Source organism: Tiliqua scincoides, chromosome 1, assembly GCF_035046505.1.
Source record: "Tiliqua scincoides isolate rTilSci1 chromosome 1, rTilSci1.hap2, whole genome shotgun sequence".
Taxonomy (NCBI): Eukaryota; Metazoa; Chordata; class Lepidosauria; order Squamata; family Scincidae; genus Tiliqua; species Tiliqua scincoides.
The window spans coordinates 281,027,346-281,050,938 of record NC_089821.1 but is presented as its reverse complement, the minus strand read 5'-3'; the positions used below and the strand labels follow the sequence as shown (position 1 = coordinate 281,050,938).

General features: G+C 48.3%; 2 protein-coding genes across 3 annotated transcripts; one reads left to right on the top strand and one right to left on the bottom strand.

Annotated features, from left to right (window-relative positions):
* The first annotated feature begins 1,702 nt into the window (after positions 1-1,702).
* Positions 1,703-10,040, top strand: LOC136647935 (clusterin-like). The gene is made up of 7 exons (XM_066623830.1): positions 1,703-1,810; positions 3,787-3,935; positions 5,196-5,366; positions 6,173-6,623; positions 7,137-7,250; positions 9,309-9,535; positions 9,858-10,040. The coding sequence occupies exons 1-7, from the start codon at positions 1,723-1,725 to the stop codon at positions 10,038-10,040; spliced, it is 1,383 nt and encodes a 460-aa protein (XP_066479927.1). The 5' UTR covers positions 1,703-1,722.
* Positions 10,041-12,390: 2,350 nt separating this feature from the next.
* On the bottom strand, positions 12,391-21,759 carry LOC136650195 (uncharacterized). 2 transcript variants are annotated; one of them, XM_066626737.1, is made up of 6 exons: positions 21,514-21,759; positions 20,674-20,757; positions 19,968-20,147; positions 18,978-19,227; positions 14,113-14,319; positions 12,391-13,567 (listed from the first exon to the last, which is right to left on the bottom strand). In XM_066626737.1, exons 1-6 carry the CDS (start codon positions 21,751-21,753, stop codon positions 13,353-13,355), a joined length of 1,176 nt encoding a protein of 391 aa, XP_066482834.1. In that variant the 5' UTR covers positions 21,754-21,759; the 3' UTR covers positions 12,391-13,352. The 2 variants fall into 2 exon arrangements, with proteins under 2 accessions (XP_066482834.1, XP_066482835.1); XM_066626738.1 differs by lacking the exon at positions 20,674-20,757.
* Between the last annotated feature and the right edge of the window lie 1,834 nt (positions 21,760-23,593).

Sequence of the window (23,593 nt, the reverse complement as noted above, 5' to 3'; positions counted from 1 at the left end):
CCTCTGTGCTGCAAACAGCCCCCAAACCTTATTGTGCACGTCTTGCGTTGCTGTGAAATTTGGAAGTGCAGGACTTCTGGTTTCGTAGCAGTGCATGAGGAGCATGGTAAGGAGGGGAACTTCCCTGCTTCTTACGTGAGCGAACAGGAAGCAGATCATTGTGGCTTGCATCACTGGCGTAGCTGGGGGGGCGCACTAAGTTTTGCAGGGAGCCTCACCGCAGCATGCAAGCAGCTCTTCCCCTCCCCTTTAGAGCCATGTGGGGGGGGGGAAGCAGAGGTGAATGGCTCCCAAGGGGAGGGGAGGAGCTGCTTACATGCTGCAGGGAGGCTCCCTGCAAAACCTGGTGCGCTGCCCCCCCTCTAGCTATGCTAGTGGCTTGCGTTGGTGGCAGGTTGGAGGGAGATGGTGGCAGACTTGGGATGAAAGGCACTCCTCACAATCCGCCACTGATGCAGGCCCCTATCAGGTGCCCTTGTGGATAGGCTGGCAGCGAACACATTGTATAACGTCTCTCGGAACCAGGGAAACATTAGCCTTGCTTGGAAGGAGGCCAAGATACAATGCCGGAAATACCTTGGAAGACTAGGAAACTTAAAGGGGGGTGGCAAATGCTGGCTTGCATATTTTTGCCTGTTTCAACCTGGCCACTGGGGCAGGGTGGAGGTCAGATGGCACAGCCCTCTGTAGAAACTGAGGCAAAGGCAGTCGTGTTGCAAAGGGGTCCACCGAACAGAAGCTTCTCTACTTTATGCTACTCAGAGCTTATGAATGCAGTAAAGGAAATTTGGTGGGAAAGCAATACGTTCACTTGTGATTTGCTCCTGAATTGCCTGCATGGCAGGATGATGGAGCACTGGCTTGCCTGGGTTGGGTTCATGCCCATAGCAGAGCAAATCATGTGCTCAAGGTCATGTCAGCTTTTGCACACTGTCTTTTCTTACAGAGCTCCTCCAAGACTGGTTATCGTTGATGATGATTGAGAAACAAATTGTACAATTCCTTCTGGGAAACCTTTGACAAGCTGTTGCATATATAATCCTAAGTACAACTTCATCCATGTACAAGCTCCGCTGGCCCCCTGCTTGCCAGAAGTGGCAGCTGGCACGCAATAGGGCAATCTCAGCAGGAGCAACTGGAGCGAACAATTTGGCCGCAGACTTCTCCAAACCAGCCTCCTGATTTGAACACCATGCAGCTTACAAATTTGAATCCAACAAATGTCATTTGGCTATCATGGTTGCTTGGTGGCTAGTGTCCGTCTCATCACCGTGAATGAGAAATGTGCACCTGTTGGCGAAACGGTCCCTTCATTGGCTGGCTTGCTTTCCTTTTGGAACTGTTTGCGTTCTGTTGGCAGTTAGGAGCTGTAGACTTGAGTATGGGCCAGAAGCAGATTTTTGAATTGGTTGTATCTGATTCTGGAAGTTAGGGCTCAGGAAAAAGGAGGCTGGTGTGCTCGGAGGCTGATGGGTCACAGGGACTGCATTTGTTTTCCCTCCGTCCACTCCTTCTCCCCAAGACCACTTGTAGAACTGGATTCCTGTAATGGTGCTATTAAATCTGCAGCACTTTTTCCAAACCAAATGGATCTTTCTACATTCTACCACTTAGAAGAGGAACAAAACAATAGGAGGTGTCCCCTCCAAAATGTCCTTAGTTGATTTGACTATCTTTTTTTCCCCTTCTTCTTTGCAGAAACCTGGCATCCCTTCTGTCAAGATGATGACCCCCACTTTATTGCTTCCACTGCTGGGGCTTCTCTCGTCCTGGGAGGGAGGCCACTGCCTTGTTCCTGAGAAGTTGGAGCGTAAGTAGGAGGTCTGAGTGTAGAGTTAGCACAGAGGCAATGCCTGCTTCCAAATACGTTCACAGGCAGGTGTGTGTGCGCGCATCAGATTTTGAGTTCTGGCATCTAGGGTGGAAGTGTTGGTTTTCTGAGGTGGGTAAATACTGTAAAAGGGGCTTCTGGAGGACATTTGTATTTGAATTGAACTTGGCTCTTTTTGCAGTTTTATTTTGAACGTTTGCAGTTTTATTTTGGGCATGGAAGCCTGGTGGAGTGAGGAGGTATGTGGGATGGAGAGCTTGCTTAGGCTAATCCTAGGTCCATAATGGCTGTTCAACCACAAAACCACTGAACGCCCACATCGGCAAGAAATGCTGGCAGCATTAAGGCACTGTTGCTCAACCAGACACCTGCCCCATGAGGTCACTTTCTGGAATAGTGACTCACTCTTCCTCATGGGGGGGGGGGGAGATATCTTGCCTTGTTAGGGCACAGCATGTTCTTGTGGTGCCCAGTTGCGCAATGGAGACATGGTCCAGCAAATGAGACAGAGTCTAGAGCTCCATCTGGGGGAGATTAAGCATAATGGAGACTTGCTGGTGCTTGTGATGCCACCAATAAAAGTCCAGAGAATTTCTTCTATTTTTATCTCTTAAAAGCCTTCTGTCCTACCTGCCTGTCTATCCCTGATGGGGCCCTCAAGGCAGCCAGCCAGCCAACAATTAGGAAACCATTTCTGGAACAAATGGACCACAGCAGTGGTAATAAACTCCCAAGCAGTTCTCAAAGGGCACCCTCAGCAAATGCATGTCTCACCAATATTTTTAAGAAGTATATCTGATGCCGCCCTGGCAGAGGTCGGCTGGGTCCCTAGGGGCAGCAGGTGCCACCATCAAGTGGGCCCTGCCCACCAGCTGCACCTCTACCAGTGGTGGAACATGGCGCAGGGCCTCCTCTGAAGACCAAAGTCTGTGCTTGGGTTCCTGTGGTAGGTGCTGCTTGCATAGGTTCTGGTCCTAGCGTCACAGCAAGGCGTGGTTTTCAGTTGTTTGCAGAGAACATTATAAAGGAGGATCAATTCTCTTGTGGCAAGGAGTTCCTCAGGTGTGTGCCATGGAAAAGAAAGTCCTGTGTGTCATTGTCAGTTGAGCCTCTGATTGTGATGGCACATATACAAGATCATGTAGCCCTCCCTGTTGCTGTCATGTGTTTTTAGTTTCCTGTGAACCTGGCACATGGAAATGCCTTCAGTGAAATTATAATTAACAGTATTTATATACCGCTTTTCAACTAAAAATTCACAAAGCGGTTTACAGAGAAAAATCAAATAACTAAATGGCTCCCTGCCCCAAAAGGGCTCACAATCTAAAATATGCAAATGAATACCAGCAGACAGCCACTAGAACAGACAGTGCTGGGGTGAGGTGGGCCAGTTACTCTTCCCCTGCTAAAAAAAGGAGCGCTCACTTGAAAAAGTGCCTCTTACCCAATTAGCAGGGGTTAATTATAATGTTTTTTACATTCTCTAGACCAGTGTTTCTCAAACTGTGGGTCGGGACCCACTAGGTGGGTTGCGAGCCAATTTCAGGTGGGTCCCCATTCATTTCAATTTTTAAAAAATATATTAGACTTGATGCTACCATAGTATGTGACTGTATTTGGGGAAATTATAGACTTGTTCTCTTAACAATGATAGTAAATGGGACTTACTCCTGGGTAAGTGTTGGTAGGATTGCAGCCTAGGATTGTTAAAAATTTTCCTGCTTGATGATGTCACTTCCGGTCATGGCATCACTTCTGGTGGGTCTTGACAGATTCTTATTCTAAAAAGTGGGTCCTAAAATAATAATAAATAATAAACTTTATTTATATCCCGCCCTTCCCCCTAAAGGGACCCAGGGCGGCTACTGCTAGTGCTAAATGTGTGAGAACCACTGCTCTAGAATGCTGTGAAGGTGACTTCCCCCTCTCTCAGCAGCCACCTCTTTCTTCCCCAGAAATGTCTATAACAGGAAGCAGGTACATTGACAGGGAGGTGGAGAACGCCATCAATGGAGTCAGGCAGATGAAAACGCTCATGGAGAAAGCCGACAAAGACCACCGAGACATCCTGAATGCCTTGGAAGACACCAAGAAGAAGAAGGAGGTCTGCCTGTCATTTGTTCTAGGTCTAGGAGACAAGATAGTTTCCCTTCAGGCGTCTCAATCTATGGCTGGCACAGCTTGAAATATGACTCAGCGCTGAATCATAACCTTTCCACTCATTGATTGTGCTGCCAGGGTACTGTCTTTTACCAACATTTGCAAAAACAAAGTGGCAAGAGGTTAACTCCTCACCCTCAACCAGACCTCCTAAGTCCTTATCACGATCAGTGCATGGCCTTAGGATGCATGCGCAAGATGGTGATGTGAGGCCCTGAACCAAGGGTGTATGTACAGGTGCTGGGGTGGAGCTGGCATTCTGGGAAACTTAAAGTGACTTTACATAAAGCACTCTGGTGTGTGGACAAAGTGGCTGTTCCATGTGTTCATGTTTGGCTTGATTTTTCCCCCCCTTTGAAGTCCTAACTTGATGTATACAAATTATGGTGTGGGAAAACAAAATAGTATTTTGAAGGCACATACTACTTCTCTGTGTCCCCTTTCATATAACTTTTGACAGCTCTTCCTGAGAGCGGAGTGTGTGTGTTTAGAGACAGCATCTCTCCCACAAGAGCAGCGGTTCTCAAACTCCCCTGGAGTTTGAGCCCTGCTGTAAGTTCTTGCATGGGGACGGGGGAGGCAGTGACATGATCGCTTTGGAGGGCCTCCTGAAGTGCGCAAACTGTCAAAATAATGATTGCAACCCACTTCTGGTTTTGAGACTGAAAACTGGAAGTGGGTTGCGATCGTTACTTTGAGTGCCTGCGTGCTTTGGGGGGCCCTGCGGAGGCTGGTGTGGGGCTCCCCGCACCCCCTGGGAGCCTGCTCCAGTCTCTGGTAAGTGGAAGCAAGCCCCTGCACCCCTTGACAGCGACACCATTCTGGCGATCATGTTGCTGCCTCCCTCCTCCCACCCCTTAAGGGTGCAGAGGCTAGGGCTCTCTGGCTGGATCGCTGCGATGCCCCAGTTTGAGAACCACTGCACATGAGCATTCCTCTTCAAGGCACTGTCAGGACATCACCCAATCAAGGCCCTGTACTTGGTGTTGATGCTCAAGGTAGTACAACTCAAAAATTGCACACATGGGCATTAGATTCATCTCCTCCCCTGCCAGCTTTAAACAGTGAGGGTATCTGTGTGATCCTTCCACCTCTCTCATCCATGTGAGCCAAAGGAGAATTTGTCACTACCTGTCCTCCCTTTGGCTGCTGTCTTCTCTGTGAAGGCCCAGTGCAAGAACTAACAGCCCAGTTTCTTCCTTAGGAGGCCCTCCTCCGTGCAAAGGAGACCGAGCAGCAGCTGACTGAGAAGACAGAGGTCTGCAATGAGACCATGTTGGCTCTCTGGGAGGAGTGCAAGCCCTGCCTGAAGCAGACCTGCATGAGGTTCTATACTAGGACATGCCACAGTGGTGCTGGGCTGGTTGGAAGGCAGGTGAGTGAACTAGCCACGCTGTGGCCTGTCTATTCCCTGGATATCAGACATCTTGGGATTAGGTCGTGCCTTAAAATCTGAGATGTTGCCTCGGCTGATCCATGTGGTTGGGAGGAGTGTGGTACAGAAGAAGGCGTAGGTCAGTGGGACACACATCTTCCATGTTTTCCCTGGTGTTCTGGGAGGGTCTTGCCTCTTAATTTTCCTGTGAGTTTCGGTGGATAAGAAACCAACAGTGGTCTCCATGACAGCACACCTATCTTGCAGAGGGGCAGGTCTTTGTTCTGCCAGAAGCACAGTACTAGGCTAGGTGTACCAATCCCCTGACCCCAGTGTAGGACTACATCTTGTGTTCCTTGTGGCTCCCTGAAGGGCTGCTTTCTCTCACTCAAGGCTGCCCAACCCCTAAACTCTTCCTGCAGAGAGTAAGAGGATGTCCCAGGGAGATGGCCTTCTCTGCTATGGCCCTGGACTGTCCACCCCAGGGGCGTTCACCTGGCATTGAATGTGGTGCTTGCTCAGCACCAGATGAAAACCTTCACTGTGACTTTTTTGAGTTCTGAAGCTTTGTGGGAACCTGGTTCATGCTGTCATTGGTGTTTCTCTGTGTAATTGCACTTAATTGTATGTCAGCCACTCTAAGAGCTTTGTGCCCGATAGGGTGGGGTACAAATCTTCTGGGTAACTGAATGCTGTCCCATATAACTGATGGTGCTGGGTTCTCTGGTAGCAGTGCTGGGAGGCCCCCTGGGTTCCTGTTGTGTTCCAGTTTGAGCCGCCTGAGAAGTTTTCTTGCTTGTCTGCAGCTGGAGGAGTTCCTGAACCGATCTTCTCCCTTCTCCATATGGGTAAATGGGGAACGCATTGACTCCCTGATGGATGTGGACGAACAGCAGGGCCAGCGGCTGGATGATCTGGAGGAACGCTATGCGGTGGTGGAAGAGGGAGTGGACGACCTCTTCCAAAAAAGCACACAGGTCTATGGGCGCTTCTCCCCCTTCTTCCAGTCACCCTTTGGTGGCTTCCGGGATGCTTTCTGGGCACCAGTCCGCAGCATCCAACGCCCGTTCCCAGGTTCCCGCATTGCCAGGAACGTGCCTGCCTTCTCCTTCTTCCCAAGCAACTTCCAGCACCATCAGGAATTCCATCAGCTCTTCCAGCCACTTTTTGAGATGACCCAGCGCCTCTTTGAGGGAGCTCAGAGGGCCATGGAGCAGGATGGCCAGTGGCTCGAGGGAACCCGGAGACCTTTCCTGGGTAGGTTCCTTGCAGGAGAAGAAAGGCCATGGGCTACTGAGCAGATCTGGGGAATGGGCTTGTCTTGGCTAGTTAAGTTGCTGAACTAGCCTGCGTCTGGGAATGTTGCAACTATGGAAAGAGCCTTCAAGAGCTAGAGTGCATTGTGGAACAAGGTGTGCCACTGTATTCCCAATTCTGGCTTTTGCAAGGTGCCATATGTGCAGGCTGACTGGAGAGATTCTGATGTGGTGAAGACTTGGATTTGGACAACTGGTTAAAGTGCCTAGTCCAAAGGTCTCTATGACCCCTACATGAGGAAAGCCCTGTTTCACTTGCCATCTTCAGTCATCCTTATGATACACCGCTGTATGGTAGACCACTGATATCCCTTCTTGCAGCGCTTTCTAAAGCTAGGGGAAGCCCAGTTAATCTGGGTTTGAGTGACAATACTGGCCAGGGGTTCAAATGTACCTGAGAGGCCTGGGGGTCAGGAGCCCCACGGTGATGCTGCTTTCTGCTTATCTCTTCCAGTGGCACCCTATCCCAGTGATGACCGCATGGTGTGTCGTGAGATCCGGCGCAACTCTGCAGGTTGCCTGAGATTGAGGGAAAAGTGTGAGAAGTGCCAGGCAATCTTGGATGTAGGTGAGTCAGTCAGGGAGAAGTTGCCAGCCTAGGGTGGATCTGTTTCCCATTGCCATCAAGACTCTGCCTTTCTGCTGTGATAGCACCTCCCATGTGGGACCTTCAGAAGGGCAGGATTTAATGGATACCATTTTAAAGCTGGAAAACAGAACTGGAGGGACTGCAGGAAGTGGCCAGACAGAGCCAGACCAGTGCTTTGCTGGCAGCCACAACTCTCCAGGCTCTCTGGCAGAAGGAGGGAGGCCTTTCTACCCAGCTGCCATGGAGCAGCTGCCAAGGCTTGGAGACCCAAAGCAGTTAGCTCCACCTAGTTGCTGGGATTGTATGCAGTGAGGAGAGCATTTCAGCAGGCACCCCATGGGCATTGAGCTTTGATGCAAAAGCCCTCAAGGCAGCTAGCAAGCAAGCAGAGTGCAAACTGGAAGATCCACTGCCTGAATAAAGGAGAGAGCCCTGCAACAGGTGGGGTCAGCAGCTTAGAAACCACCACCAATAAAAGGGATCTTTAAGACCAGTAAACCGCAACTTCAGCTGGCACCTAAGATGATCCCATGTCTAGGGGGAGAGTTCTGGACTTTGGGCACCACACAGGAAAGGCCTCCACTCCTCCTTTTCCTCATCTGCTCCACCCCCCCTCCTTTTCAGACATGAATGAGACAGGTTGTATTGAGCAGAAGTGGGGAGATGAGCAACATTCAAGGTAGTCCCAGTTCTGAGCAAAGAAATATTCTGATTTTTTTTTTTTAGAGCTGGCTAAATTATGCAGGCAACTGATGGCTCTTGGAGTCCTAGGATGATAACCAAGCAAAGCAGATGCAGCCCAGTGGTTGGGCTCCTTCCCAGGCTGCATAAATTCTGTTCCAGTGGTGGAGCCAGGGTTGGCTGAGCCAGTGGCTTTTATCTGCAAGTGCTTGCATGGGTGTATGTGCAGTGACTCTCCCCCCCCCCCCGATGAACTTGGGTGACCCCCTCTTCCTCAGCACTCTGGCAGCACTGTGGGAGCAGTGCTCAAGCAGTTTCCAGGCCTCCCCACCCACTACTGGAATATCTTGGAGGCCTCTGTCATTGCAAGAGTCTCAGAAGCACAGGTGCAGATGGGGGAGGTGGGACAAGGTGGTTACAGGGCACATGACTTGGTTGAGGAGCTTGTGCTGCCGGTGGCTGCATAGGGGGACTTCTGCGGACCCCTGGCCAGTGCCGGACCTGGCTGCCCTCCGACACTGCCCCTGCTCTGCAGCTTCACACAAGTCAAGACCAGAAGCAGCAGGGAATTCAGCCTTCCTGTGTTGTGTTGGCCTTTAGTCCAAATAGCTGTCTCACATTCTCAGGGGGCACTATAGGCATTGTGTGCCCCTTCAGCTTTCAAATGGCAAACCTTAAATCCTGGGTGCCCCACTTTAAATTTGCCAAATGAGAGGTGCTGTCGCAATACCTTGTAAAAATATTTTTTTCATAACCAACCAGGAGTCCTTGACTGAAAATATGTTTCTCCCAGTGGTCCAGGGAGGCTCAGTCTCTGTATCTTGGCATCTCTTTATATAGGTGAAAATATATCAAATATATAACGTCAAATATTTCTCTGCAAGCTGTGGGTCTGCTTTGGCCTCTCTCGTTCTCTGTTTGATAACTGGGGTCCCATTTAAGAATGATGCTGGGCAACTCATGAGCTGTGCTGCAGGGGATGTGAGACTCGGGTCCTTGGTCCCTTCCTGTGCAGCCTAGCACTGCATGTGCCTGGACTGTTGGTCCTTGGTGCGTGAATGCTCCTCACACAGAACCCACAAACCTGCTTGGCATGTGACCCCAGAGCATGGAATCCAGTTTCTGCTAGGTTGCTCTTGAATTCAGCCTGCTTCCCAGTTCACCTTGGACCTGGGAGCAGCAATGGATTTGGGGTAATTTTGCTGACGTGTGCCATACTTGGGATTTGGTGAGCCTGCCTGAGATGTGCAGGTCTGAACTCAACTGATAGGGGTGTTGTGCTTTGGATGCTTCCCAAGTGTGGTCTTTTCCCTCTTCTGATTCTACCCTTTTCCTCCTGCCTCAAACTTCATTCAGATTGTTCCCAGACGGATCCAGACCAGACCCTGCTCAGGGACCACTTCAAGGACCACCTGCTAATAGCTGAACGACTGACCCGGCAATATGATGACCTCCTCAGGTCTTTCCAAGAGGAAATGTTCAACACCACAAGCCTACTTGACCAGCTCAACAAGCAGTTTGGCTGGGTATCTCAAGTGGCCAACCATACCCTGAATGGCAATCAGTCTCTGCGGGTCATCATGGTGTGTATGTGTGTGCCTGTGTCACATTCCTTTACACCCTGCTCCTCTATTGTGTGTGATGGGGGTGGCATTGGGGGTGGCAAAGGGCTGAAACACTTGGTCCACATGCAGAGCTCACTGGCTCAGTCGCTAGCATCTTCTGACCCATGTTTTGGTTTGATGTCACGCTAATGGTTCACGTAACGTTTTGAGCTGCCCTGGAGAACACCTGTGCTGAAGAGTGGGGTACAGATGCACAGTTGGGAGAGATGGGGTGTGGTGGCTGTTCTTCCTGGTCAGCTGCACCCCACAGCTACTGAGGCACACCTTTTCTTTCTCCAAGGTGCAGACAAATTCTTCCACTACAGACCTGTCTGAAGCACCTGTCACTCAGGTGAATGTGCAGCTCTTTGATTTGGACCCTCTGTCCCTGACGGTGCAAGGAAACATAGATGACCCTGGGTTTATGGAGTCAGTGGTCAACCAGATCCTGCGCCAGTACAAGGAGAACGAAGTGTATGTATGATGGGGAGAGGGCACTCAACTTGTTGGGGAAAGCATCAATTTTAATAAAATAAAAGTCCTGTTATACTCAGTGGGGCTCAAGGTACACCAACATACATTGTACACATAAATGTTACATGTTATGATGGCGCGAACATTGTAAAAAAAACTCTGGTAGATCTCCGGGCCTTGCTGGGTTTCAAAGTAGCTCTCGAGCCAAAAAAGTGTGAGCACCCCTGATCTATATCTTAAAAAGCAAATCTTCACTAGCAAGTCACAATCAACAAACCTTCAACACCTGCCAATTCCTTTCTTAGAGAAACCACATGGTTGACATAAATACTGAAAAAGACAGAGGGGGCTGTCTTAGTAGCACAGCTACCCTTGATGACAGAGAAAACCATTGGGCCAATGTGCACTTTTCCCCCACTCAAAGTGAGAGTTTCTAGCCAGTGAGAGTTCTTTAAAACATGGGTTGGATCATAAGCTGTGCTTAGCAGCTCTGCTCCTGCAAACCAACCCTCCATGCAGGTGTCAGGAATTTTCCCCTTCCCACAGCAGCCTCCTGTGCCACATCCTACCCTCTGGAGTGGTTTTCCAAGGAGCTCCGGGAGCTGCCCTGGGGGAGGGAAGAATGCTTGTACAGTATTGGTGCCTCTGCCATTGTCCAAATGCTCCATGAACACCACCTTTGGTCAGTAGCTGCCTGTACTTCTGCCAAACTGGAAGAATACTTGAAGGGTTCTAAAAAAGATTTAAGAGGTAGCCTCTTGCCTTTCTCTGATGAACTCCAATCTGATGAACTCCAGTCTCTGAACGGAATATTTCTGAGTAACTGTTTAGTAGCCTAGCTGCTAGCTTCACTCTATTTCCAGCCAAGCATGCAGTGCTATGAATACTGCCATGTGGCAATACTTGGGATATGCACTGCCTGTTCAACCTTGTCCACAGCTACTCCTAAGGGTTTCAGATAGGCACCCACAATTTAAGCTCTGCTCTGCAACCTTAGGGACCAGAACGTTTAGAGAGTGAGAACCCTGAGACATCACCCAACTAGGAAGATCCCCAGCCACACAACCAATGTTACCCAAATTAAGTGAAAAGTCACACCACAATTAGGTTGCCTTAGCCAGCAACTCATTCCGAGTACGCATACGTGTGCATGAGGTACAGAGACAAAAGGCATGTTTATGTCTGAGACACAAGTCAATCTTTGTAAAGCCATTCATGCTTTTTCCTACAAAAAACACTCCAGTCTACAGGTAATGCCAAACATTTGAATCCCGGATGCCAGGCAGGGCATGTACGTACATTACAGTGTCCACTTTGGTACCAAACCATTGGCAACCTAAATGCTAGCACCTAAATTTGCACTTTTGACATCTAATTCCAATTCCATCATTTAGACTGCAGAAGCCTATCCATGAGGCCAACTGAGATGGTCATCTCAGGCAGCAGATTGGCAGGGGGTACCTGCCTCCAGCCACCTGCTCACCTCCAATGCTCCTCCACATACACTTATTCTATCATTTGGAAAAGGAGGATGGGAATAGAGTGTAAAGGGAAGAATGGGGGAAGAGGAGAGTGATGGGCTAGAGAGTCCTAGCCCAGCACTTGCCTCCCTTCCTCCATTTTCCTCTTTTCTGTCCAATTCAGGGAGTGGGAGGAGCAGAGGTTGACACATCAGCAAGGGGGAGGGGCGGGCAGCATGACACACCCCTTGATGTGTCTTGGAGGTCTTGGGCTTGTCCTGGTAGAATCTGTCTGCTCAGAATTTTCCTTCTGATAATTTAGATTTGACACATTCCCAGTTTGATTTGGGGCTTTGATTGGCAGTTGCAAGAAAGGAGGGGTATAAAACAAACAATCAATACTTAACTGTGCTTAATTCCAAGACTAAACTGGCTAGAAGCTCATAGCCTTCATGGCCTGCCCTGGACACATGCCCGTGAGCAACTGGGAGGTCTAAATTTTTTTTTAATTGATGTTTAATTTTTTAAAGTATACATTCCACTTATATTTACTTAATCATAAATCAACAATCTTTCCCCCCCTTTTTTCCCTCCCCCCATGAACAGCGACCATTAACATTAAGTATTTATATCTGCAGCCATAAGCACACCTTTTGGATTTTATCCATTATAACAGTATAGGCCCCCCCTTCCCTTACCCATCTTATATATCTGAACCATTTCTTTTTTATCTCGGTTTTCTTGTCTTCCCATGTGTTATCCTGTTTCAGTATTGATACTATGTCTGATTGTACCCATTCATATAAATACCATTTTTCCACAGTACATTTTGATGCATCTTTCCACCCATATGCTATAACTGCATGGGTAGCTAGAATCATAGCTTTGAATAAATCCTGATTATGTTTTATTACTTTATTATTTCCAAAAACTCCCATAAATCCCAGAGAGCTCCAGCTTAAGGTTACATAATTCCTTCACCTTTTCAAATATCAATTGCCAAAAATCAATTACCTTAGAACATTCCCACCAAAGATGGGCATAGTAATCCATTACCCTCCTACAGTGCCAACAATTTGAATTCCTTCCTTTAATCATATAAGCCAGTTGGGCAGGTGTCCTATACCATTTCAATATTAATTTCATCTCCAATTCTCTAAATTTTTCCATTCTAATCTCCAATATTCCTTTCATTATTCTGTCTCCTGTACTGACATTCCCCCTCTTTCCCATTTAATTTGTATTAACATAATCATATAATCTCTATCTTTATTCATTAAATTGTATAACTGTTTTGCCATACCCTTTTTATTATCCTCTCTAAGACTATATATTTTTTCAAATTGAGTATCCTCTTCATTCAAAAATCGGGAGTATCTTTGTTTTAAAATATATAAAGCCAAGATCCTTAACCAGTATTTTCCTCCCACTTTCTCCAATAATTCTTGTATAGGAGTCAATATCCCCTGAGGATTGTATAAATCCTTCACTCTAAAATAACCCTTTTCCTTTAACTTCTCCCAAAAAGTTTTTTCAATGTTTTTAAATTCCTCACTTAAAAATTCAAGTGGGGTCCATTTAGAAAATTTTGGCATCCAATTGGGTTGCATTTTCCCCCAAACTTTTAATACTAACTGTCTTGGTTCTATTGTAATTTTAATTTCCTTTTGTAATTTCTATTTCCTTTTGTAATTTCTATTTAATTTCCTTTTGTAATTTCTATTGTAATTTTAATTTCCTTTTTCACTTTCTGTGTAAATATGCACTTCAGTAAGCCACGTAACTGCCCGAGAAGTCTGTGGCCCTTCCCTCCTCGGCAGATTTTCTTCCCACCTTGCATAAGATGGAATACCAAGAGCTGCTCAGTCTCCCCTCAGCTCTCTGGCAATGGCAGCTGCCACAGCAGCCGCAGCCTCCTTGTTCATCTGGCAGTCGTAGAAGCCATCTTGAATGGTGTAGCAGGCATGCACTGTTGTCACCAGGGCGGGATGCTGCACCTTTTCCCTGCTGCTGACAATTGATTGGACGCTGCCCTTCGGCTTAAAATGGCAGACAACCAGGAGGGCCTTTCGTATACCTGAAAGAGGAAATCTGAGTGACATTGGAGGCCTGGGCAGAGCCAGAATAAAAGGACATAGTAGAATAGGAGTAGGAGGTGGGACCTTTGAGAGGTAAGTGATGCCAAAGGAGAGCGCATGTGCAAATGGCACATTGCTGAATCAGGGCCTTGAGGCCCAGTGTAGGTGATTGTGAGAAGCAAGATCTGGGGTCTCTTGAGGAGCAGACAGGGAGGGAACCCAGAGGCTGCCATTATGCTGTGCCTGTTTGTAGCTTCGGACTGATGCAGTGAGGTGGAGGAAAACAAATGAGAAGAAGAAAGGGGAAAACCAGAATGTCCTCTCCTTAGGACAACAAATCCTTCTGGCCCTCAGGGGACACCAGAAAGACCAGCTGCAGCCCGGCAGTCATCCTTCTCTGGCTTTAGCCCAACACCCAGTCCCTTGGTCCTGCCATCCTTAACAGACTGCCCCTGTTCCTGGATGCAGACCTCTTCCCCAGTTTCCTAGTAGTCATAAATGTCCCCAACCCCCCACCCGCCAGCTTGAAAGCACCACTACTTACTGCTGAGCCCCTCAAGAGCATTGTCAATGTCAGTGCCTATGCGGGAGGCAATTGGGCAGAACAGCAGGAGAAACTGCTCAGAATTCTCTTGATAATCCTCCACCTGGAGTGAGACCTTTTGGCGAGCCAGGAGCCGAGTCACATCGTCCATGAAATCCTTTTCACGTCCTTTGGTCTCTCCAGTGATCAAGAGCTGCACAGGAAATACTGGGAGAAGGGAAGGGGGGGGGACTAGTTTCACAGCTGAAACGTCTGAAGTGCCCCCCTGTAAATTCACCGGCTTGTACAGCCTAATACCAGCTTAGGGAACACAGCTCAACACAGACAGGAAAGGACTGAATGGCCTCTCAGCTATGACTAGCTCCACAAGCAGTGCTGGTCCTAACTACAGGGAACCAGTAAAAGCTGTAAAGCAGGGGTGCTCAATAGGTGGATCGCGATCTACCGGTAGATCGCGAGGCAAAATGAGTAGATCGCGGAGTGCCGACCCCCCCTTCAGGCGCCTCTGGGAGGAAACGCCGGGAGTAAGGCCCATTGCACTCAATGGGGCTTACTCCCAGGTAAGTGTGGCTAGGATTGCAGCCTCACAGCCTAATCCTAGGCATGTCTACTCAGGAGTAAGTCCTGTTATACTCAGTGGGGTTCAAGGGCTCATTCAATGTATGAATGTACACCAACATACATTGTACACATAAATGTTATATGTTATGATGGCGCGAACATTGTAAAAAAAAACTCTGGTAGATCTCCGGGCCTTGCTGGGTTTCAAAGTAGCTCTCGAGCCAAAAAAGTGTGAGCACCCCTGCTGTAAAGCATAACCCAAACAGTAGAGTGCCCAAGTAGCAAGACTGAATTTAGAATGGCAAATACATACAAGTTTATAGCTTAAGTATATTTATTAAGAATTATAAAGAGATGTACCCTTTAACTGTAACTGTAACTGTAACTGTAACTGTTAAAAGACCATTAGAGATTTAACAGACATACATTAAAAACATAAAGACATACATTCCCCTGGGGGCTGGGGATAAGAATAGGCCCTGAGTTTGGCTGTACTTGTCGTAAGAGGCGACTAAACAGCCACCGGGTAGATGGGACTTGTCAGCCTGGGAAGGCAGCTCATCTGAGAGAAGGAAAACTCTGATCCCAAACCTCCACTGCCTTGTGGCTACATCCAGTTATGGAAAAGGCTTCAGGAGTCAACCTCGAGGCAAAATCAGGAGCCGGAGTCCCTGAGGCAGTTCATGGCTGAACACAGTCACGTTCTGGCAACTCCTGCAACGCTGTTGGAACCAACCGTATTGGCCTTTGCCTTTCCATTGGACCATTTAAGCGACATGGAGAGGGGGGATTTGCTGCATGGGTAACAGCCTATCCTCCATACCCACTTTACCCAGGCTTCGCGCACTGGAGAGGACACTCTGTTCCAGAGCCACCATTCAGATTGTGACACCATAGTCTTCTGAGACTGAAGGATGCCAACAACATTAAAAAAAAATGAAGCTATACTCCTGAACTTAACTAAGCCTACCACTTACAAGGTAGTTAGCTTTAATAGCGTTGCTAGTTCACATGTCCGAAGCGTCAAGAAGATGCTCTGATCTTCTGATGTTGATGTTATCCTATCTTTATACCCCTTGCCCAATCAATCATCCAATCAGGAGACAGGCCTGAAAATTCCTGACTGAGTTATGTAATGAAGTCACTGAGTGTCCTGAAGTCACTAAAAAGGTCAAATCACTTAGCCCAAGTGGTGGGTCATCAGCTGAATGGAGTCTTCTTAACTGTAGTGCACGTTGGGAGAAGAATACCAGGCAAATCTCTAACAAAAACCCTTGACTTCCGACGGGCGGACTTCCCTCAAATGAGGAGGCTGGTTAGAAGGAGGTTGAAAGGGAGGGTAAAAAGAGTCCAATCTCTCCAGAGTGCATGGAGGCTGCTTAAAACAACAGTAATAGAGGCCCAGCAGAGGTGTATACCGCAAAGAAAGAAGGGTTCCACTAAATCCAGGAGGGTGCCCGCATGGCTAACCAGCCAAGTTAGAGAGGCTGTGAAGGGCAAGGAAGCTTCCTTCCGTAAATGGAAGTCTTGCCCTAATGAGGAGAATAAAAAGGAACATAAACTGTGGCAAAAGAAATGTAAGAAGATGATACTGGAGGCCAAGCGAGACTATGAGGAACGCATGGCCAGCAACATTAAGGGGAATAATAAAAGCTTCTTCAAATATGTTAGAAGCAGGAAATCCGCCAGAGAAGCGGTTGGCCCTCTGGATGGTGAGGGAGGGAAAGGGGAGATAAAAGGAGACTTAGAGATGGCAGAGAAATTAAATGAGTTCTTTGCATCTGTCTTCACGGCAGAAGACCTCGGGCAGATACCGCTGCCTGAACGGCCCCTCCTAACCGAGGAGTTAAGTCAGATAGAGGTTAAAAGAGAAGATGTTTCAGACCTCATTGATAAATTAAAGATCAATAAGTCACCGGGCCCTGATGGCATCTACCCAAGGGTTATTAAGGAATTGAAGAATGAAGTTGCAGATCTCTTGACTAAGGTATGCAACTTGTCCCTCAAAACGGCCACGGTGCCAGAAGATTGGAGGATAGCAAATGTCACGCCTATTTTTAAAAAGGGAAAGAGGGGGGACCCGGGAAACTATAGGCCGGTCAGCCTAACATCCATACCGGGTAAGATGGTGGAATGCCTCATCAAAGATAGGATCTCAAAACGCATAGACGAACAGGCCTTGCTGAGGGAGAGTCAGCATGGCTTCTGTAAGGGTAAGTCTTGCCTCACAAACCTTATAGAATTCTTTGAAAAGGTCAACAGGCATGTGGATGCGGGAGAACCCGTGGACATTATATATCTGGACTTTCAGAAGGCGTTTGACACGGTCCCTCACCAAAGGCTACTGAAAAAACTCCACAATCAGGGAATTAGAGGACAGGTCCTCTTGTGGATTGAGAACTGGTTGGAGGCCAGGAAGCAGAGAGTGGGTGTCAATGGGCAATTTTCACAATGGAGAGAGGTGAAAAGCGGTGTGCCCCAAGGATCTGTCCTGGGACCGGTGCTTTTCAACCTCTTCATAAATGACCTGGAGACAGGGTTGAGCAGTGAAGTGGCTAAGTTTGCAGACGACACCAAACTTTTCCGAGTGGTGAAGACCAGAAGTGATTGTGAGGAGCTCCAGAAGGATCGCTCCAGACTGGCAGAATGGGCAGCAAAATGGCAGATGCGCTTCAATGTCAGTAAGTGTAAAGTCATGCACATTGGGGCAAAAAATCAAAACTTTAGATATAGGCTGATGGGTTCTGAGCTGTCGGTGACAGATCAGGAGAGAGATCTTGGGGTGGTGGTGGACAGGTCGATGAAAGTGTCGACCCAATGTGCGGCGGCAGTGAAGAAGGCCAATTCTATGCTTGGGATCATTAGGAAGGGTATTGAGAACAAAACGGCTAGTATTATAATGCCGTTGTACAAATCGATGGTAAGGCCACACCTGGAGTATTGTGTCCAGTTCTGGTCACCGCATCTCAAAAAAGACATAGTGGAAATGGAAAAGGTGCAAAAGAGAGCGACTAAGATGATTACGGGGCTGGGGCACCTTCCTTATGAGGAAAGGCTACGGCGTTTGGGCCTATTCAGCCTAGAAAAGAGACGCTTGAAGGGGGACATGATTGAGACATACAAAATTATGCAGGGAATGGACAGAGTGGATAGGGAGATGCTCTTTACACTCTCACATAATACCAGAACCAGGGGACATCCACTAAAATTGAGTGTTGGGCGGGTTAGGACAGACAAAAGAAAATCTTTCTTTACTCAGCGTGTGGTCGGTCTGTGGAACTCCTTGCCACAGGATGTGGTGCTGGCGTCTAGCCTAGACGCCTTTAAAAGGGGATTGGACAAGTTTCTGGAGGAAAAATCCATTATGGGGTACAAGCCATGATGTGTATGCGCAACCTCCTGATTTTAGGAATGGGTTAAGTCAGAATGCCAGATGTAGGGGAGGGCACCAGGATGAGGTCTCTTGTTATCTGGTGTGCTCCCTGGGGCATTTGGTGGGCCGCTGTGAGATACAGGAAGCTGGACTAGATGGGCCTATGGCCTGATCCAGTGGGGCTGTTCTTATGTAGTGACCTTGCTCCTTCAGCTGGATGGAACCCTAGTGACTGCAATGTCCTTGAACCTCCCACTGGATGGAACCTTCTTTGTTTACACTGTAAACAAAGCTAGATGGAACCATCAGCTAACCTTCTTTGTTTATAGTGTCCTTGCACCTTCCCTGACTTCCTACCACATGCTGGTACTTAGTAACTTCAGCTCTTTTTCTCAAAATGGAGGTCACTCCACAAAATGGAGTCCAACCATGGCCTAGTCTTCTTTGGTTCTCTATAACCCCCCTCCCCCACAACCCTACAGACACACTGGTGAAAGTACAGTGCACAGCCTGTGATGTGAGACAGGGCGGTTCACCTCTTGGCAGGAGTGCAGACTAAAACGTTGCAGTTCAGTTCTCTGCTAATCTGAACCGGGGAGTGGTGATTAGTCCAGCTTAATCAGTTCAATTTGGGACACTGGATCAAACGTCCAGCAGCTATTCATGTGCTCTTCCCATTCTCTGGAACAGTGCAGGAGTTGAACCACTAACACTAATAATCATAATGATTATATGGAACTCCCACCTTTCAATGTGTTTTTATGGCACCACTATATTTTAATATGAAATGCATTAAATTTTATACAGTTTAAAATTTCTTGCAAACTGCTCTGAGAGCTGTGGTTGAAAAGGAGCAAACTTTTTTTTTTTAAAAAAAGAAAAATTTCAGCCCCTATCTTTAACCCTGATCAACCTGGCTGTTTTTGCCTACCTGTGTTCCGTTTGAATGGATTCCGGTTAGCTTGACTACGGGGTGCCCTCTGGGGTACTGGGGCCCTTTGGCTGCTCTTCAGCTCCTGCAGCTCTTGCGGAAGCCGCTGGTTCTCAGCCGACAGTTGGACTACCAGGTCACCCTGACTACTTTGCTGCTTCTCAGTGAGCAGCTGGGCAACGATTTGGGTGAACCTCTCCAGGAGCTGGAGAATTTCCACAGCCAGGGGATGAGTGGAGTTCCTCAAAACCTGCAAGAGAGGAAAGAATCCAGACTATATGCAAGGCTCGGGGCATCAGGGGAAATTCCTCAAACTAGATTTCAGGGCTTCACAAGAGATAACATGTTGTCTCATGTTCATTTTATTTAAAATAAATGTAGGTTGTCATTTGGTCCTAATAAGTGACCACCAAGGTGGCTCCTAACAGTGGACAGAAATACAGAAGCAATGCGAAGCAATGTATATAAAGTGTGAACACAGAGCCCATCTGGATCAAACCAGGGGCACCTCTAGCCCATTATTTGGTTTCTCATACTGGTTCGTCATGTGCCCTCAGGAAGCCTACAAGCAGAACGTGATGATGAGGGTGCTCCACCAGTTATCTCCAAGCAACTGCCATTCAGAACATGGAAGTTCCATGTAGTCATCAGGGTCGCTGATAAATCCATCCATGAATTTGCTCAACCTTTTCTTCTAAGTTAGTGGTATCTTGTCCAAACCTGTGGCATTCTGCCCTCCTCATGGCTCCTTTTCTCCACATGCATCAGAAACACAAAGGGATACGTGCAAAGAGTAAAAACAAAACTGAATGACTTCCCACTAAACAACACCTCTGTGCTTAAACCCAGCAGATCCCATGCTGGCTCAGGAGTTAGATCCACATGGTGGTTCTCACATACTTTGCTCAATGGACGACCCACAACAAGATGCAGTGACTTCCATCGCAGATCTAGTGCCCTGCAGAGGACTTTCATACCACCCAATCTCACCTCACATGCAATGCTTCCCTGTGGAGGCGGTTCACACATTTGGCTGCCATCCATCAAGCCATGAGAGACAGAATGAGGCAGGCCAAGAACTGCCAACGGAGGCACAGTGAATGTTCCTGGAATCGGGTGGTTCACAGCAGCTGCAGCACCCCTTCCTTCTAGTGTTTGCTTTTCAGGTACCTAAGAACATAAGAACATAAGAACAGCCCCACTGGATCAGGCCATAGGCCCATCTAGTCCAGCTTCCTGTATCTCACAGCGGCCCACCAAATGCCCCAGGGAGCACACCAGATAACAAGAGACCTCATCCTGGTGCCCTCCCCTACATCTGGCATTCTGACTTAACCCATTCCTAAAATCAGGAGGTTGTGCATACACATCATGGCTTGTACCCCATAATGGATTTTTCCTCCAGAAACTCGTCCAATCCCCTTTTAAAGGCGTCTAGGCTAGATGCCAGCACCACATCCTGTGGCAAGGAGTTCCACAGACCGACCACACGCTGAGTAAAGAAATATTTTCTTTTGTCTGTCCTAACCCGCCCAACACTCAATTTTAGTGGATGTCCCCTGGTTCTGGTATCATGTGAGAGTGTAAAGAGCATCTCCCTATCCACTCTGTCCATCCCCTGCATAATTTTGTATGTCTCAATCATGTCCCCCCTCAGGCGTCTCTTTTCTAGGCTGAAGAGGCCCAAAAACCTCACCTGCTCTGACTCCTGATTCGCCCCGCTTGGTGCTGTCCCAGCCTTTGGACGGCTTCTGCCACCTGGCTCATCTTGCCCTAGATGCTGGAGCAAAGACACAGCCCATTAAGAGCAACGCAGATGAAAAGCAAGCTGAAAACCAGCGTTACCATGGCTGGGACCAGTTCACGCAGAACGCTGAGCCAGAAGAGAGAAGAGGTCCTCATAAAGGCGTGTATGACCATCATTTAAATAGCATTGCCCATTTCACAAGCACTCAGCAAGCTTTATTGAGCTGCCTCTCACATCAGCTGTGTTCAGTTTACAAACAGATCAAGGGCAGAGGTGGGACTCGAACCTGGCACACTCCCCCCCCCCATGGCTCACCCAGCATTACACCAACGTTAGGCTTCTTGGTGCAGGAGGAGGGTGTGCGCTTAAAGCAGGAGCACAGGGCTCCTGGCTTCAATGTAGTCTGCACATGATCATGTGCCTGCCCCCTGCCCCGGTGGGCACTGACACAGTGATGAGCAGATGGGGACCACCTCTCCAGACAGGGGGACCTGCACCTCTGGTCTGTTCCTCTTCCAGTGGTGGTCGGTTTCCTGGGGGTGGCTGGGAAGTTCTTGCCCTTTTGAGGGCGCACTGCAATGACTTCACTCCACCAACACAACAGTGAGTGCTATGTATGGAGCGGAAGGCTCTCTGTACATGCTCAGGGGTCTCTTCGCCCCAGAATTTGTTCTCACTGCCAGGCTTGGCACCTAGCAAAGGTGCCTCAGAGCATACCGAGAGTGCGGGGTGCGAGTTGCAGACTCTTCGTCCAGACCTGAACCAAACAGCCCTGGGCAGTCTTCTCACCTTCGCAGGGGAGGCTCCCGCCGAGGGTTTCGTTTCCGAGGAGGAGGCCGGGCTTTTCTGGCTCCGCCACCGAGACGGAGGGGCTTCGTCGGGGGGCTGCCCGCCTCCTCGTGCCTGGGCAGGGCGGTCTTCCGACGCCTCTGTTCGGGCAGGATCCAGCTCCAGCAAGCCTTCCTGGTCTGCAGAAGCCGGCGGGCGCCCGCTGCGGAGACCGGGACTGCCCTGCTCGGCTCCTTCCATGGCGCCGCAAAGCGAAAGCGAAAGCGAAAGCGGAGGGACGGGCGGCAGGAGCGGAGCCGCCGCCCTGTCCCAAGATCACCAGCCACGCCCGCTGAAATGCTAGGAGCCAAGACAGAGCGCCTCTGAGGGTGTGCAGAGTGCCTCTCCCTCCACTCAGGGAAGGAGGAGCTTCTTCATGGCCAAGTGGTCCTGAGCGCACGCTGAGTGCCTGACAGCCCAATCCTAGCCACACTTTCCTGGGAGTAAGCCCCATTGACTCTAATGGGACTTACTTCTGAGTCGACATGCATAGGCTTGAACTATGAGGCTGCAGTCCTATCCACACTTACCTGGGACTAAGCCCCATTGGCTATAATGGGGCATACTCCTGAGTAGACATGCATAGGATTGGGCTCTGCTTTTGATAGGACTGCCTGCTGCCAGCCACTCAACCCACCTAGGAAATCTTCCAAAAGGGCTCTACTCCAGGTGTTGCAATCAGCTGACGCTCCTTAGCATGCACACAGAACATAGCCTTTTCTGTGGCGGCCCCAACCCCTGGCACTCCTTACCATAGGATGCCTGCCCACTGCCCAGAAGACTTGCGAAACTCGCCCACCTCACCAGGCCTTTGCGACCAGGGTGACAAGAGGTCATAATCACAAAAGAGGACAAAGCACCCCAAAATGTAGGACATCCAAGAAAAATATAGGATATGACAAAATAAAAGCTAAAATCACTTGTACTGTATATTGATTTCATTGGGTGAAAGATGGAAAATTGGCCCGTACAAGTTGCAGTTGGTTAATGAATTTCACTATCTTGGAGTAGTGTAACCTTGCATGGTCCAAACATATACAGTATCTTAAGGGGAAAATTGAATTGACGCTACTAGCATTGAGAAAATCTTTTTACATCAGAGGACAGTACGTGCCAGCACTCCTAAAGGCACATAAAGCAATGGTATTGCCACGTATGTTATATGGCTCACCGATCTGGTTTTTGGGACCAATAGAACAGTTTGAGCGACTCCAGCAAGTCCTTTTTCGGAAGCTTTTAGCCCTACCCCCATGTATAGCCTCTGAAGTTATATGGTTGGAATTGGGACTTCCAAAGATTTCAACCTTGATTTGGAAAGCTATTATCGGATTTAAATACAGGCTTACAATTGCTGAAAATCTTCCTATTTTCACAAAAATAGCAGCAGAAGAACGCTGCTGGGTAAAATGGAATAACAACATTAATATGAAAATATGTGAGCTGGGTCTACAGTCACTAGAAAAATTCAGTGGAAGACGCCATTTGCTGCTTGTTGAAAAGCTATTAATTCAAGGTTGGGATTGCCTTCTAAGGGAGGCTAAGCGTAAATGCTCCCCTTCTTATTTTGGAATTAAATTTCCCACTAAATTTTCTTTACCCATTTATTTTTATGTACAAGTTGGTGTTGTAAACGGCATTCTTGAAATGTTCCCATCTGTTGGATGCGTTTGCATCGACCGGGCCTGGAAGAGATTCCTCAAGCGCTCGTGCAAATTCCTCCACTTTTCTCTGATCCCGGGTCTTGCTCGTATCAATGCGAGGTGGATAGGTCCCACCTATACTGGATTGCACTGCTGTTTCACACCAGTGAACAGCAGTTCAACACGCCGCCCAGCTCTGCTTCCCTTTTTTTTTGTTCAGTTTGGGAAATTTTTGTGTCTGTCCTGAGTTCAAGTTGTGCTGAATGGGAAGGGGCATGGCTCTCTCTCTCTCTCTCTTAAAAATAAAATAAGGATACCTGGTAAGCCTTGCTGCTGGAGGATGAACTACAAAGCTAAGTACCCTTAAAGTAAAATTTTAAAACTCTGTAGCATGTAATGTA